The sequence below is a fragment of the Ctenopharyngodon idella genome, chromosome 23, assembly GCF_019924925.1.
Source record: "Ctenopharyngodon idella isolate HZGC_01 chromosome 23, HZGC01, whole genome shotgun sequence".
Classification (NCBI taxonomy): Eukaryota; Metazoa; Chordata; class Actinopteri; order Cypriniformes; family Xenocyprididae; genus Ctenopharyngodon; species Ctenopharyngodon idella.
Window position 1 is genome coordinate 25144221 of NC_067242.1, and position 17396 is coordinate 25161616.

Below are 17396 nucleotides of genomic sequence, written 5' to 3' on the forward strand. Positions count from 1 at the left end.
GACCATGAGACGCGGAAAGACGTGTTCGGCGTATGTGCACTATCTAGTGGATTTTGCGGATCTAGCGGATGTGGAAGGCTGCGGAAAATACTTCATGTGGATGGTGTGCGGACACTAAGTATACTTTGGGCTTTAGCCTAGGACTTGAGACTAGCATGGGATTTTCTCACTCAAATCATTGCCTGCTGCTGTTACTGATTGCTTTTAGATGGAAAAGCTGCCTATAACTGCTGGTCTAGAATCAGTTTTCTCTGTAACAATAGCATATTGGTGAAACGTATTTGGAAAACGAATCAGTGCATATCTACAGGTGCTGGTCATATAATTAGAATATCATCAAACCAGGCGAGACGCTTCTGTTGTTCAAGAGTGGCTTGATACAAGGAATGCGACAGCTGAAACCCATGTCTTGCATACGTCTGTGCGTAGTGGTTCTTGAAGCACTGACTCCAGCTGCAGTCCACTCTTTGTGAATCTCCCCCACATTTTTGAATGGGTTTTGTTTCACAATCCTCTCCAGGGTGCGGTTATCCCTATTGCTTATACACTTTTTTTCTACCACATCTTTTCCTTCCCTTCGCCTCTCTATTAATGTGCTTGGACACAGAGCTCTGTGAACAGCCAGCCTCTTTTGCAATGACCTTTTGTGTCTTGCCCTCCTTGTGCAAGGTGTCAATGGTCGTCTTTTGGACAACTGTCAAGTCAGCAGTCTTCCCCATGATTGTGTAGCCTACAGAACTAGACTGAGAGACCATTTAAAGGCCTTTGCAGGTGTTTTGAGTTAATTAGCTGATTAGAGTGTGGCACCAGGTGTCTTTAATATTGAACCTTTTCACAATATTCTAATTTTCTGAGATACTGAATTTGGGATTTTCCTTAGTTGTCAGTTATAATCATCAAAATTAAAAGAAATAAACATTTGAAATATATCAGTCTGTGTGTAATGAATGAATATAATATACAAGTTTCACGTTTTGAATGGAATTAGTGAAATAAATCAACTTTTTGATGATATTCTAATTATATGACCAGCACCTGTATGTGCGCTCTGGAGAGCGTCAAATGTATCTATTTACGTGTTTTTTTTTTTTTTTTTTTGCAGCTTTGAATAACGTAGCCAATCACAGACATTTCTGTTGATTGAACGCGATGGCCGTTAAGAATCCACTCAGCCTACCGCTCAAAACGCCGAGTTTTTGTGCTAATTCGCTCGCAAATCCTATCATTATAACAAACAAAGTGTAGGCATTGTGTAATCAAGAGATTCATTATGCAGACAGCTTCGTGGATTAATAACGGAACATCGTGATAACACGATTAACTAAAGGTGACAGCTTTTTAGTGGCAAGGAAGCGCTCTTTGCGCACTTTCTGCCATGCCAAATCACGTATATATTTCTGTAATATAATGACTGTCATATACGAACACGAACTTTTCATAATGCACAAAACACACGTAGCCTACGCACATACTTGCCACCTTTTCGTTTGCTCGCCTCAGAAGGTGAAAAGACGGTAGCCGCGCGCGTGTGTGCGCCTGGTGCACAGAGGCGGGGGTGAAAAAGGCGGCAAGCGAGTGAAGGAGGATGAGAAGAGCTCGTGTGCTCGCAGTCGACCGGTCTCGGTAACCAGGCTGTGATCGGTGTTCTCCGTGTCCCTTTTTACTCTGCTTCTCTCTCTCTCTCTTTCTGAGTGTAATTTAGCAACAGTGGCGCACCGATCCTACGAAGAACGACTCTAAAGATCAAATCGTCTCACTGGGATTTTGCTGCATTTCTACCGTTCCCCTTCAGCATCTTCTCTCTGTGTAACCGTCAGCAGTCTCGTCACAAACTGAATGCCTCTTGCTGTCTGTGGTAATTTGTTATCATGACCACAGCAAAGGAGTCAAATATATCGACCAAAGCAGCTCAACCGCAAGATCAGGTACTGAAGTGATTTATTTTTTACTGGACGGAGATATACTATATTAATTTCAAGAGGTAAATTGCTTTAGTTAAACGTGAGGTGATTTGTAAAACTAACAGAAAGTAACAGTTCAATCTCTTAAATTGTTTTAAATGTGTTATGAACACACCAGAAGTATTGGCAGAAGATTTTCGACCATTTGATCTTCAAGGAGAACGTAGCTTTCTTTACCCAGTGATGACTAACTAGCCTGCCGGTTTAAAGTTATTAGCTTCTCCAGTCAGCTGGAAATTTATACATGCATATAGTAAGTCTGATAAGCTGTTCATTCTGGTTTACACGTTCCATGTAATTGGAAAATAATCTATATTATTTGCATGAAAGTCAAAAGATTGTTAAAGTAATCGAAAATTTATCTCCTGACATTACCAAGATAACTGATAAAGGCTTGTAGTCAACAAGACTATTAATTAAATGTCCTTTTATCATATTATATTGTCAGATTTTTTTTTTTTTATTGCCAGAATTTTTTTTTCCACATTATTATGAATTTTTATGCTGCGTATCTCTTGACCGTCTCCTGTCAGAAAAACAGAACTTGTTCTCATAGTAATAAAAATAATGACCAAATAATATATCTGATGATAATCACCTGAGAACATATTTTATAACAGCTTAAATCACATCACTTCTCTCTCTTTTCAAAATATTACCTTGACTAACCCAACAGTGCACGACTGTGCTTGATTTCGAGAGAGAAAGAGTGGAAGCCGGTACAGAAACAGCCACAGGCAATACTGACAGGAACAAAGTGCAGTGCAGGTAAAGCTGTGTGAAAGGTGGGAGCCCCGCTAGAGACAGCAGAGAGAGGGCAGGTGAACATGTCAAGGGCAGGCAAACTCTGACTATAGGAACAGTAGATCTTCTTTTCTTCCACTGTTTTTTAAAGGCAATAATCACCCAAAGAGTAAAGTTGAGATTTCCATCTACCGTACATGTATACCATTTATAAATGCACATAATACTATATAAATCTGTAATGAGGGACTTTCCTACTATCTGAGCAATTCAAGCTTGAAGTATACCCTTCATATAACTACTTTTTAAGTTGACACAGTGTCTTAAAACCCATGCCACTAAATGCTGATAAAACAGGCAAAAGTGTGAATCTGTATGTGTACCTACACCAACAATTAGAAAATAGTGCAGGGTGAATACAAGAATATGTCCTGTTTGCCATAAGTCTGACTTGTAAAGATTGACTAACTCGATTGTAAAATGGATAACTGTGTACTGGAGGCCTGTGATCGACTTACGTTCAATGATTCAAAAGTAAATCAAACAATATTTTGACTTCTACAGCTTTTTTAGTTCTACTTGTCTGCCACAATATTGTGCGTCTTTCATTTCTTCATCTTCATTTGGGGGTCTTTCTCAGCAAATATTGATATGTGACTAAACTGATTAGTTGACATTTAATTAATTCAGAATACAGAATTGATTGATTGCCATAATGCAATGCAAAACAAATCTGTTTTTTATGCTGCCATATTTTTTTTTAATTGTGTTTGGAGTTCAGTTTAATGGAGAAGGAATAGTATTCTTAAGAGAAAGGGAGAAAGCTTGTGTTTTTTTAACAGTGGAGCTGAGGTGAAAGGGAGTGATGCAGCAGCAAAATCTTTAACCATTCATCAATGATGCCTTTGAGCATGCTCACATACAGACCTCAACATGCTGACACAGTCATATATTTTTTTCTTGAACTGTTTCCTTTGTATGTTACAACAAGATTTCAGTGTCAAGCAATTTGTCTGTCCACAGTGAATGCAAAAATGTGCTGTCACAAAACATAGCCAATCAGGGGCACGTTTCCCGTAGAGCAACGTAACTCGCTGCTTAACCACTATAGTATGATGTGTCATTGGAGAAATTAACTAGCTGGTCACACTAGCAACTTTTTCGCACATCCATTAGGACTGCACGATTAATCGAAATTAACCCGAAATTGCGCTTAAACCGATTTGGCTTAGTGCGATTATGAAATCGCAAAGGCTGTAAATCAGTAGATCAGTAGTAAATGCTGCTCCATCTGAAAGCACTCCGAGTTTGAGTCGCTTATAACTTGCATTTGAAAAAGCAACACGTGTTTAACATCTTTACAAACATGAGAAGCATTTATGAACCTCTTGTCCAACAAAAGACAACATTTAATAACATGTTTTTACTCCAAACTCACTTCATAAGGTCAATCGAGTGTTTGAAATAACATCCTTCTGTGAGATGATGTGGCTTCTTACACAGAATAAGGCACACAAATCATTTCACAGTATTCTATACAGTGATGAAGGCTATGTCGATTAGCATTGCATTATAAATAGGGCTGTTCTTGACTAAAGATTTTCCTGGTAGACTAGTAGTCGTTCATTTCAAGCGATTAGTCGAATAATTGCATGTTTATTAATAAACCATATAAATCATAATAATGAGCCTTTTCATGCCTACATAGCCTAATCAGCGCACCGGTATAAGTAATGATTATGAATGCATCGGGGGAAAACAGCAAGGAGATTGCTTTAACATTTTAATAATTATTTGATAAACTAGTGTCGATGTTGACTCGTCATTTCCACAGTAGTGGATGTGCCTATATGCACGTTTCATACGCATTACATAACCGAAGAATATTTGTTTTCCATTTTAATTGGTTAATTTAAAAGTAGACTTTTTGCTTTCTGTAGATATATTTTACATGTCTGTGAGGCAAGTTTACATGGACTTTCGGTTCTTTTCTTTTTCTTTTTTGGTGCGCTCAAGTTCACAGATAGAGACAGCAGAAAGCGCACCCTGTTTGCTTTCATTATTTTACAAAAGCACAACATTTTGTTGTTATTGTGAGTGCACACAAATAAAAGTACAGATTCAAAAGGTGTATTACTCTTATCTGCATGACCAAAAATTACGGAGCATTTTAAGCACAACTGATCGCACCGGTGCCTCGATGTTAGAGGTCATGCAGTAAGCGCGCTATATTCAGCTTTCACACTCCACACAAACACTTGAATAGCCCACATTTTTCTAGATTAACATTAAAGTGAACGGCCATGTAAAGTTGCTACTAATTACATGTTTCATGTTTGAGGTCAATGAATGAAAGGCAAGCGTTTGGATGTCTTGCCCGATTACTGTAATTACCACATAGATCAGCTGCTAACGATACGTGACTTCGCCACTTCCTTTGGATTTTCTTACCTGCGGGTAAGCGACTAATAAAATTTCGGTCGATTAAGCCGTCGACTAAGGGTTGGTCGACTATTAGGGGGGCAGCCCCATTTATAAATATACTTTATTATCATGAAAATACCTGAGAAAGCTTGAAGAACTCGGATAAACCATATATTGTCGTAGTTGTGTTTATTAGTCATGTTTAATCAAAGTGTTTCAATCTTCTGATTATTCAGCTACAGCGATAGTGTCCCATAGGGATTTCCTGGAAGGACATGCGTTATCTTCTGTGGGCATATTTGGAGTTTCTGCACAAGAGCGCCCTCTGGTTTTCAGATGGAGTGTATTTACTACTGATCACAGAGTCATGCTTCACTGACAAGCTGCGCATAAAAACTGCAGCGTTTGCCAAATCACATTCGGTTTAATTTCAAATAATCGTGCAGCCCTAACATCTGTCATTCAAAGCATGTTGGTTCAACAATATAGACGTCCTGCTAATTAATGTCAGATTATTATAAATAATTAACACTGTATTTGAGGACTACTTTGCTAATTTTAATTCTTTGTTGTTTTGCCAGCATTTGATTCAAATGCTCTTACGGGGTTCTCCCGTGTGCTAGAGCACATTCACACATGTGCACTCTACAAAACCAGCACTTTCATTCTCTTAACATTCAGATGTAGAATGAAATTTGTTAATTTATGGAATGAAAGAAATTGTATTGCATGTTAGCCTGCTTATTTTGCTGAGCATGATCTATTTAAAGTCCACATGTCATGTGCTTTTAACCACAGATTGAGAGCTGTAGTCCCAAACACACAACTTTGCAGTGTTGTTTGTGAGTGTTCGTTGGAATTATGGTTTCAGGAAACACAAATTGTTGAACTATGTTGCACAGCAGGATGACCCCCTGACCTGCTTGTGCTGTGTGCGAGTGACCATTTATTTCCTTAAATTCATAAACCCGTAATATCACCATCACTCACAAGACAAATGCCAGCTGCCAGTGGGCGGTGGTGCAAATGGTAGGACAAAATAAGATTACAATAGTGCATCACTTTGAGGTGAGAGGCAGATTTTTCTAAATCTCAGCAAAATGTCTTATGAGTTTAAATGAGCATACAGCTGAATGGTTCTGGTGTCCAGAATTGATGGGTTTAAGTTAGTGGAGGAGATGCCTCTGTTTTATATCAATTGCAAAAACAAATGTACAGTAGGTGTAGGTGCAATTAATAATGGCTAACAGTGCTTTTGGGAAACACACCCTAGAACTGTTTTTGTGCTCTTATGCAATGCACTGTAGAATATAAAGTAGAGAACAGAACGTTCATGATTTAGGTAATGCTTATCTTTTATGGTTTTAGTTTAAGCGATTTGTCATATAATGCATGATTCCAAACTTTAACGTTGAATCTCCTCTTGTTTATGTTGGATTTGTTTGCAGATAAAGGAGCATTACATTGGTCCAATGCATTTTTATGTGGACCAGGCTACCTGAGGCATTGCAGCAAAATAGAAACCAGTACCCACAAAATGTGCTGCTTGTGAAGTTGTGGCTGGTTAGGACAAAAACATGAACAAACATGAAAGAGATATCTTTTATCACTTTTACTAAGGCCATGCAGCATCAGAAAATATCCACTAATGGCAGACCACACTATATTATTATTATCGTGATGATGAAGTATAATAGATATAGATATAATAGATATTTTGTATACATATGAACATACATACTCAAACACATGAATTTATACGCCACATGCTTGTCTTTTGCCAAAAGATGGATCCAATTATCAAGTGATGTTTGGCACATGATCACACTGATGTATAGTAGGGGTGCAACGGTTCAGATTACTCACAGTCCGGTTTGTATCACGGTTTTAGGCTCACGGTTTCGGTATGGTTCGGTATGTGCTATGTTCAGGTAAAAAATTACTACTGTCAAATAAAAATAAAGAAAATAACAAATAATCAAATAGCACAAATAAATACAGTAAAGCAAAGATACAAATAAATAAAGCTTTTCAGGTTTTCAAGGAATCCAGTTTTCAGGTGCAGAAATTGAATAAAGTAGCTAATATGTAAAACAACATTGCATGTAATCTTCACTGTATATATTAAATAAAGATCAATCATTATTAATTATTACGTTACTATTCAGTCATAAGCAATGAGTGATTTCCTTGTCTTTTGTTGTTTGATTTACATTAAAAACACATTCAGACAGCAGGAATGCAAGGGCTGCTGTCTCTTTAAGACATAATACACGGATCAGTACACTGATACTGAACACATGTGTTCTTTCTCGAGTGTATAAGTTCACTTAAGACATAACCGACTATGCTTGCTAGGATACTCTCCAAGACGGGCATGTTGACATAATTTCGTGTAAATTTGTCCGTTCAAGCACGAGACTTGAAAACGACCTCAATATTTGCGCGCTGTACACGCGCTTTCGCGTGCACGCTTCGGATGAGTGCACAAATCTTCTCACAGCACGCGTGTAAGTTCTCTTTCGCGCTTTGCACTCAAAGGTTTAAATTGGCAAGGCTTAAATGAGTTTAGTTTAAACGCAGATAGCAACGTGTGCAGTTCAGGTCTCACCTGCGCTCGCGCGCTATCAACACCTGGGTGATGACGGTGTAAATGACTGGTCATATAGAGCATACGACACTCGCGTTGAACAAAGTTTATGGGAAGCCAGAATGCGTATCTATCGACAGAAATATACATTAGCCTATTATTTATTTTCTACAAACCATATTATAGATGCGTATGTGTCGTCAGATATGAGATGAACCGCGGTGCAAGTGCGCGCCGAACCGAGTGTGCAGAACGGTACGGTTCGATTTTTTTACCGAGAACCGTTTCACCCCTAATGTATAGGCTGCACTCCTTGCACTGCTGCAGAGCAAGGCAGTTTCAGCCTATAATCACACACACAGAAACACATATACTCACTGGTGCACTGATCCGACAGCTCACATGCACACACACAGCAGGACAAGCCCCTGACCCGCTTGTGCCGTGTGTGAGTGACCATTTATTTCCTATAATTTATAAACCCTCAAAATCACCATCACTCATAAGACAAATGCCAGCTGCCAGTGGGCGGTGGTGCAAATGGTAGGACAAAATAAGATTATAATAGTGCGTCACTTTGAGGTGACAGGCGGATTTTTCTAAATCTCAGCAAAATGTCTGTTTATGAGTTTTTATGAGCATACAGCCGAGTGGTGATGGCGTCCAGAAGTGATGAGTTTAAGCCAGTCTTTGTTTTATATCAGTTGCAAAAACAAATGTCTGTGTACAAACCATTTTTGCTTTGTTCCGTGCAGTGTGTAGAATTTCCATGCAGTGTGTTTTGGGTAGGATTAAGGGATGTAGAATAAGGTCATGCAGAATAAGGCATTAATATGTGCTTTATAAATAACCAATATACTAGTAATATCTATGCTAATAAACTACTAGTTAAAAGTGAGAAATGAATCCTAAAATAAAGCGTTACCAGACATCTATACACACTGGTAACATTTTAACTTAATTTGTAAAGATTCCGTAAAAGCGTATTTATCATTAGATGTTATCATTTGTTTTCACATAATTTATTTAATAGTCGTACAAATATGAATTAGACAAACGTGTGTGTGATTGTTCTGATCAGGGCTCCGAACCGGTTCAAGGAATGAAAACAAGCACCAGAAACTAACAAAATTTTGACAGGAACATAACCAGAAACGGAAACGAAATCAAAGTTAATCATTATGAACATAAACGCTTATTTGAAATGGCCATTAACCGGTTAATGGCCGGTTAACGTTATTTTATCATTCTGTTTAATATTTTAATTTGGCAGTCAACCAATCATGAATTCAAATAGTATGGCTTATGCAAATGTGACGTTGACGCATCCAACGTTAGTGATCATAGGTAAGTCACGCTGGCATTAGTTTTTCTAAGGATATGTCACCAACTGGCAGGTAATATGCAATATATAGGCCCCTGAGTGAAATATATTTAAATAATTACAAAACAAAAGAAAAAAATGTGATGAATTTCGGTTCAGTGTGACACGCTCCAAAGTTCATGGGAAGGAAACCGAGATGGCAGAAAGCAGCATCCTGTTTGTTTTCTTTATTTTACAAAAGCTTTACAGTTTTGAATGATGTCTTGCTTCTATCTGTATTACCATAAATTACGAGTAACAGTTTCCTCTCTTAAAAAAAAAAAAAAAAAAAAAAAATCCAGTGATCACGCCGGCGCCTCAACATATTCTAGCATTGATAACTTAACATCGCAGCCGGTTCATTATCAAAATAAAATACAGTCAACCAAACATATAGAAAGTTTCACTGCTCAGTTTAAATAATCCGTAATACAATCTTTGCTGTTCAGCATGACCACTGCCTCACTGTGCTGTTACCTGTGAAGGATGATGTTCTGCGTCGATAATGTAAATGAAGTACAAAGCCTAATTTACATAGGCTAATAAATAAAAATTTAGCATCCAAATACATTGCGAATATGGAAACATTTGGATTCGTGCCAAATGAGACAGGTAGGCTTCAGTTTCACTTTAAATTAATTTGTTTTGCCTTGACGTTTATATGGCCTGAACACTGTTAACTTTAGAGGATTTGTGGAGTGAGGGGAAGTAAAATAGCCTATAGTTTTATAGTGTTTATAATGTTTGTAAACATTTTGCTTTATTTAGCGGTATTTTCGATTATTTCTGAATGTAATAATAAAATGCGATGTATACAAGATCTTTTTTCCTCTCAAAAATGCAAGTAGCGTGTTTATTTTTAACCATGCAGCAAAAATTTTAAAATATCTTGAAAAAAATACTTTAATTTCTTTAAACTGTTAACAGTTTTTTCTTTCGTTTATTACATTTAAAATCTCGTTATAAAAGATGATGTTGCATTATTATTAAAGTACTATTATTATTAAAAAAAAAAAAAAGTTATTAACTGGTATTTTTGTGCATCTCATCTCTCTCTCCGCTATCACAACTGCCACGCAGACTGTTCTCTCTCACGATCTAAATTGCAGGGCACTGTTCTCATGATATTATCCCCCAAATCCTATTTGAAGCTGTAGAATATTATTTATAACCTTTAATTTCACTCCCTACACCTGCATGGCTAAAATGAAGCAGAAGTGTAAAAAAGCTAAATGTGCCATCACATTTACCCTTGTTCAGCAAATTTTAGTGGACAAAACATTTCACAAATTTCACAACAGGTTCAAGTTTTACCGCATTGACCAAGGCTACGTTCAGATTGCAGGCAAAAGTCGCCCAGATCATATTTTTTTTTTGCTCATATATGACTCGGATTTGTTTTTTCATAACAGTGTGAACAGCAAAAAACAACATGGAATCTAATCATTTTAATTCTGATTTGAGCCACTTCCATAGATGGTCCTAATCAAATACAGGTCCAATGTTTTGCAGTGCGACCTCAATCTGAACAGTCATATCAGAATTTATGTGACTTTTACGTAACTTTAGATCAATATTCGTCACGATTCTGCGCTGATGGGAGTCACTCCAAAGATTTTACATACCGGTAGCCTAGTTCTTTGGTCACTCGGCGAATATATGGAAGACGTCAGCGAAGTTAGTCAGTGTAGGGTCGGTGAGCTGCTATACTCATAAGTATTATTGTGACAGCTCTATACAAGTAAAACTTGAGGAAAAACTGCACAAGAAAAATGTTGCTCTCTTTCCCTTATGTACTCAATCTGTGGTCTCTAACCTTGACTGATCACAAAAACCAATTGCATCTTGAAGACACAAGTACTTTAAGACTTCTATATCACTTTCACGTCATCACCGATGTGATTATTAAAAGAAAACGGCATTAACAGCAGCAGCTGTTCAGTCTCGCACATGCTGATCCTCCACTCCCTTCTCAGCTCTCCCTCACAGTGTGTTCTGGTCATAAACCACAAATAAAAGAGGAACTAATGTTACCGACATCCAACCAAATAAAAAGGCAGGGAATGTAGTTTTGAATATCATAATTATATATACAATAGTTGGTCTCACTTTATATTAGGTGTCTACTATATACTCACATTTATATTAATCATTTGATACAATGCACTTATTGTGTACATATAGGCCTACATGTTACATTGTACTTGTAATTTAAAAGAAATACCTGCATTTAATTACATGTAATTAATTTCTGTAATTACACTCTAAAAAATGCTGGGTTGTTTCAGCCCATGCCTGGGTCAAATATGGACAAACCCAACCGTTGGTTTAAATTTTTTAAATTAAAATTTTAAACCCAACAGTTGGGTTTGTCCATATTTGACCCAAACATGGGCTGAAACAGCCATGCATTTTTTAGAGTGTACATGTATAATTACACTGTTGACCATTCCTTTACCCCTTAACCAAACCTTAAACCTACCCATACCATCAAACCTGTCCCTAACCTTCCGACCTTAATAGTAGCCTGTATAGTAGTTGATGTAAGGATAGCTAATATAAAGTGTGACCCAATATTTATATATTGCAATGAATACAATAAAAAATAATTAAATTACAAATATATTAACATTACAAATAATAATTGCATTAAACAATGACAATTAAGTTTATTTACACTGGAATATATAATATCAATTTGACATTAAGCCCTGTTTGATATTTCCTCATAGGCCTAAATTATATACTGTATCCAAATATGGAAAATTTCCATTTTATATTTGTTTTCTTTTTTTTTTCTTTTCTTTTTTTTTTTTTGATTAACAGTCACCATAAGCAGAGAGCTTGCATATAACTGAACATGACAGAGCTCCTCATTTAAAACAAAACAAAACAAAACAAAAAACATTGGTATTAGTTGTAAAAATCTTGACTAGCGCCTCCCTAGCAATTAATATGGCATGCCGCCTCAATTGTACTGGCTGCTAAAATGTCACCAGAATGTTTTGAATGTGTGTTTAAATAATGGCAATCAACAGGCTGTTTAGTTATACAGGAGCTGTGGATTCATTTAGATGGCATTTATTTCAAAATGCCAGCTTTCCTCAAGGGCGTAATTGGATAATTGGATTTCATAAAACCAAGAGAGTGCAACTTTGCATAACAGACCTCTGTTTATGTTTGCAGATATTTTTTTCAATCCTATATTTTATTAGGGTCTACTTGGGGTGTGGATGTGGGGCTAGAATATCTTCATGCTTGTAATGTTATACTTTGGACTTTCTTGCTGTAAACTGGGGTATCTGATGTAAAAGAACATTTATTTATGACTCAGGGTTTCTTGCAAGCTTTGTTGCTGTCTGGCTGTTCTGTAACGAACAGAAGGAGCAGACAGTGGGACGTGTGTTTGGCAGGGTGTGTGTGCCCTCTCTCCTGGGGCAGCTCCTAGCCTTTAGAGTGAGGCTCAGTATTAGAGCCCATATGTTGACTCAAGACAGATCCACTATCCCTCAGAGAGGAGATATATGTACACAAACTTTCTTTATCTGTCACTCATAGATGCATTTAGGCCTATATAGTCTCTCTCATAGGTGCATATGGGTTTAATACAAGCTTAGCTCTATTGGCAGCATCTGTGACATTGTTTATTAGCAATTTGTTCAAAAAGTAATGCACTTACAATGAAACTGTTATTTTGGTATGATTTATATACTTTTATATATATATATATATATATATATATATTTTTTTTTTTTTTTTCAGTTTTCATTTTAATTTTATTTTAAGTTTTAGTAATTTTGTTTTATGCTTTTGTCATTTTCATTAGGTTTTTTTAACCTTTTTAAAATATTGAAATATTTCGATTTAACTTTAATTTTGTTTTAGTTTTAGTCATTTTAGAACTTCAGCTTCAACTTATGTATTTCATTTAATTGCCATGACAATATTTCTTTTTTTTTTTTACGGTTTTTTTTTTTTAGTTTTTTATCAGATGCATTGTGTTTTATGACTAATTTTGAAAAGTAAAGATCATTGAAATGTTTCTTTTTTTTTTTTTTAAGAAGGGCATTTAACCTTTAACCTGAACCCCCGCTTTTGAAAAAATCTCAAGAATTGGTATACCCAAACTAAAACTGATACAGTTCATGAACCCTTTGCGCTAAAAGTATAAGTATGATCAGACACTTTGCGGTTTACTGTAAAGTTAAAATTAAATATTGTCATAATCAAAAAAATATTTATAAAAAGTTTTGTAAAGTTATTAGAAATTTATTTTTATGAAATATCTTTATGAAAATAAAATTGAAGTTGGCCTTGTTGCAATTTAGAAATGCACTGCAGCTAAATCCACATGCCTGACCATGTTATGTTTCAAATCTGAAAATGAGTCTAAAACTCTTGAGTTTTATTAAATGCTTTTCAATATCATGTCATGTGATTTTATTTTGAGAAGACTCTAAAATGCTAACTGATGTTTATTGCCATCTTCTAAGCAACCATTCAGTGTATTGTCTCTATTGTTTAGTGGTGCAAACAGCCCTATTAAGTTTCAGTCTCTTCTAAACACATTCACAGCTCTCCGGCCTGGTTATGGCTCTAGTTATTCTTTTCTTTTGTCTCTATTATAATTACTAACAACTTTCCATTCACACAGATCTAATCCCTCATTTCTTTCATCAAACTTCTCACTTCACCTTCTTTGAAACTGTATCAAATCCCTTTCTTGAAAAAAGAAACATTTCAGTGAGCTTTACATTTCAAAATGTTCATAATAATAACAGCTAGGGAGCAGGTGCTTCTTAAGGCTAGCTAGCATGTAGCTTAGCACACCATCAATACATGACAATTTATGAGATTAAAACCAAGTTTTTGCTCCAAACTTACTTTATATCACATGTCGAGTGTTTTAAATAACCTTCTGTGATCTGATGTGGCTTCAGATAAAAAAAAAAAAATAGACAGAAAATATATTCTTTTATAGTATTCTGCACAATGATAAAAGCTATGTTGATTAGCATTGCATTATAAATATAATCTATTATTATGAAAATAACAAACATGATATGAAGAACACAGATAAAAAATATATCGTTGGAATTGTGTTTATTGTCTTCAAAAGTGTCTATCTCTGGAAAAGTAGCGATCTCTGGAAGCCTCTGTTATTTCCTGGAATGTCACATGATATACCTTTTCATTACTAGTGATATTTGTGGACTAAATGTGCACAGACCGCCCTCAGGCTGCCAGTATGAATTGAAAACACAGTACATCAGAGTATCCAGCGCTCAGAATGATTACATCTGCACATTTTGGGAAAAATTGAATAAATATTACTCCTCTGTATAAAAATTTGACATAAACATATGATAATCCATCAGTGTTGTTCTGTCAAGCGTGTTCATGACGATCTTACAGATCTATTTCAAAGAAAAGGTATCGATTCCGTTTTTCATATTCATAACTCCTGACACATATTAACAAATTATGGTCATTATAAGATTCTGAGAATAAAACAGAGGTTAAAATTGAAGTTGAGTCTTAGATCTTTTTAATGACGTATAGTTTGTCAAGGTAATTACATTACATCTAACAGTAAATTTGAGCTAATTTAAACAAAGAATGCTTCAGTGCATCGACGGCCTTGTGAAGGTTAACAGGTTAAGGTCAAAGAAGGTGAAGTGAGAAGTTTGATTAAAGAAAAGAGGATTTAAAACAGGGTGAACAGAAAGTCATCAGTAAATATAATAAAGAAAAATGAATAATAATTAGAGCCGTATCCTGGCCTGAGAGGTGTGAATGTATGCATGGGAGACTGAAACTGAATGGGGCAGTTTGCACCACAAAACAATAGAGACAATACACTGAATTGATACTTAAAAGATGTGAATGAATATCAGTTGGCATTTTAGAGTTTTCTCTAAATAAAATCACATGACATGTTCTTAAAAAATACTTCACAAATCTCAGAGTTTTAAAATAAAATATCTCAGAGTTATTTGAAATAAAACATGAACAGGCCTATGGTTTTAGCTGCTTTGAATTTATAGACTGCAAAAAGGCCAATTTTATTTATTTATTTTCATAAAGCCCTTTCAAAAACACTATTTTGTCAAGTAGCTAACATAGCATAATCAGATGCAGCTTTATTTTTAGTAACAGTAATACAGCATTTTCTCCATCATACAATACGTTTTAAAATTAATTGCATGCCATTTATCAACACAAGCCATCCAGCATTTAATATGATATTCTAAAATCGATCTAGCTTACTGCAGTGTGCAACAAGTGTCTCACAGCAGCCGCCGAGTGAACGCACAGAGAAACATTATAACATTTTCAACACACTCAAATGTATCTAATATGATAAACAGAGCTGTGTTACCTCATACTCATGACCGGAAAAGCGGAAGCGGCGCCGGCGACTGTGGCATAATAAAAGTTACGCTGCTCGTGGCGTGTGTTGCGCAATCGCTCCAGCGGCCTCGTTCAGCTCTTGCAACACTCGGTCCTGCTCTGCTTCATACTACAGTAACAGTAATAATCGCATCTATGAACATGATTTTTCCCGAGTCCTATCCCAATTGTTTTCCACCAGCTGTGATGTGAAGACCACATGTCCCAAGATTCCGCACTCAAACTTGGCATCATCAAGCTACGCCTTTGTTTTGAATAGGCCTCTAGCGGATAGAAAATCTTACATAATGCACCTTTAAGACAATAATTAATTCTGACTTTAAACAAAACTGCCAAGTGTCTGCTTGCAAATCAGATCACACTTATGCTTGTAGTGCAAAGGCTTCATGAACTGTATCTATTTTAATGTGAGTATGCAATTTCTTCATTTTTTTTCCCAAAAAGCAGAGGCAGGCTAACAGGTTAACACCTTTTGCATATATGGTGGGTGAACCAACTCCAAGGTAAGGCTAGGGAGATGTGTTCCTCTTTAAAAACATATTTAAATAGATTTCACATTTAAGTAGATTTCACTACACATCCCAGCATAAACGCTCCCCCAAAAATGATTTGTGATGTTAACAAACCACTGTTAATTTGAACAGAAAACAAGCATACTGTATGCAGGATTTAGCATGGCAGAAAGCATGCAAAGAACATTCCATTTATAATGACTAAAAAGCTATCACTTATCTTAGTTCATCACATTCTCACAAAGTACTGTTATAAAAAAAATTAAGCTGACTGCACAATGAACCTCTTATTTACATAATTGTTTGTTATAGTCCTTATGCAGCCTTGCCCCTTTTCAGCACTGTGCTCATTGTGTTCTGTTTTCCAGTTTGTATTTCCACAGCATGACAGTAAGATCTTGTGGATTTATGAATGAACCATTCGTTTTAAAATCTTCCCAGTCTACTGACATTTAAGTTGCTCATGACAACTTTCGCTAACTCTACAGTAAGTAAATCCACTTCACCAGCTAATTAATATTCAACAGTGATGCCATAGAAATATACAGAGATAAAAAACAAAAAAAAAAATCAGACAAAAAAGAGGGGAAAAAAAAAAAAACGGAAGTTTAAACACAAAATTCTAAAGATGGCTATACACTTGTTTCTCTACTGCATAACAGAACTCCAATCACCGCTCAAAATGCCAGAGTTTTTGTTCATTGCTAACTTAAACACCTCTGATTGGCCATTGCATTGAAGAAATCAACAGATATGTTTGTGATTGGCAACATTTCTGAACACTGCAAAAATATGTTTTAAATAGAAACCTTTGACACCCTCCAGAGTGCAAACAAAGATACGCACTGGACCATTTGCCAAATCTGTTTCGCCAATATGCTATTATTACAGAAAAAAACGAATCCTAGACCAGCAGTAATGGGCAGCTTTTTTCTCTAAAAGCAATCAGAATCAGGCAATGATTTGAGAGAGAAAATTTCATGCTTGTCTCAAGTTCATGGCCAGAAGAAGGCTAAGCCTTGCCCAGCCTTACACACGATCCGCCTATGACCTTTTGGCAGTTCATTTGGCAGCCCTGTGATTTCACAAATGAATTTTTTAAAAGTATAAATTTCATTCAATCTGAGATAATATGAGGTCATATAACTGCACACATTTGTTTAATATAGTTTTAGATGAAGTGTGACACATTGCAGGCCACTTCATCAACAACCGAGAAGTGCTTTAGCAAATAGACTAGCTGTATATTTCTGTTTAAACCCTACTGATTTTTCTCCTAGACCTCTGCTCAAAGTGCCTTTTTGTGTGTTTTTCTAACTGAATGTCTAATCAACAGAATGTCACAGATGTCGTTTACTGAATATTAACTTATTGATGCTGAACCTGGA

At 36.1% G+C, this 17396-nt stretch overlaps 1 protein-coding gene across 4 annotated transcripts in view; it reads left to right on the forward strand.

Moving 5' to 3' along the window:
- The window catches only part of dpp6a (dipeptidyl-peptidase 6a), a 435379-nt gene that overhangs the window by 239666 nt on the left and 178317 nt on the right, over positions 1-17396 (forward strand). The window contains exon 1 of one of the 4 annotated variants that reach the window (XM_051882656.1): positions 1512-1925. The exons of the other annotated variants lie outside the window; for them this stretch is intronic. Within the exon in view, the coding sequence (XP_051738616.1) occupies positions 1869-1925 (57 nt within the window). The 5' untranslated portion in view covers positions 1512-1868. Of the gene's footprint in view, positions 1-1511; positions 1926-17396 lie in introns of those variants that run through there. 4 annotated transcript variants of the gene reach the window in all.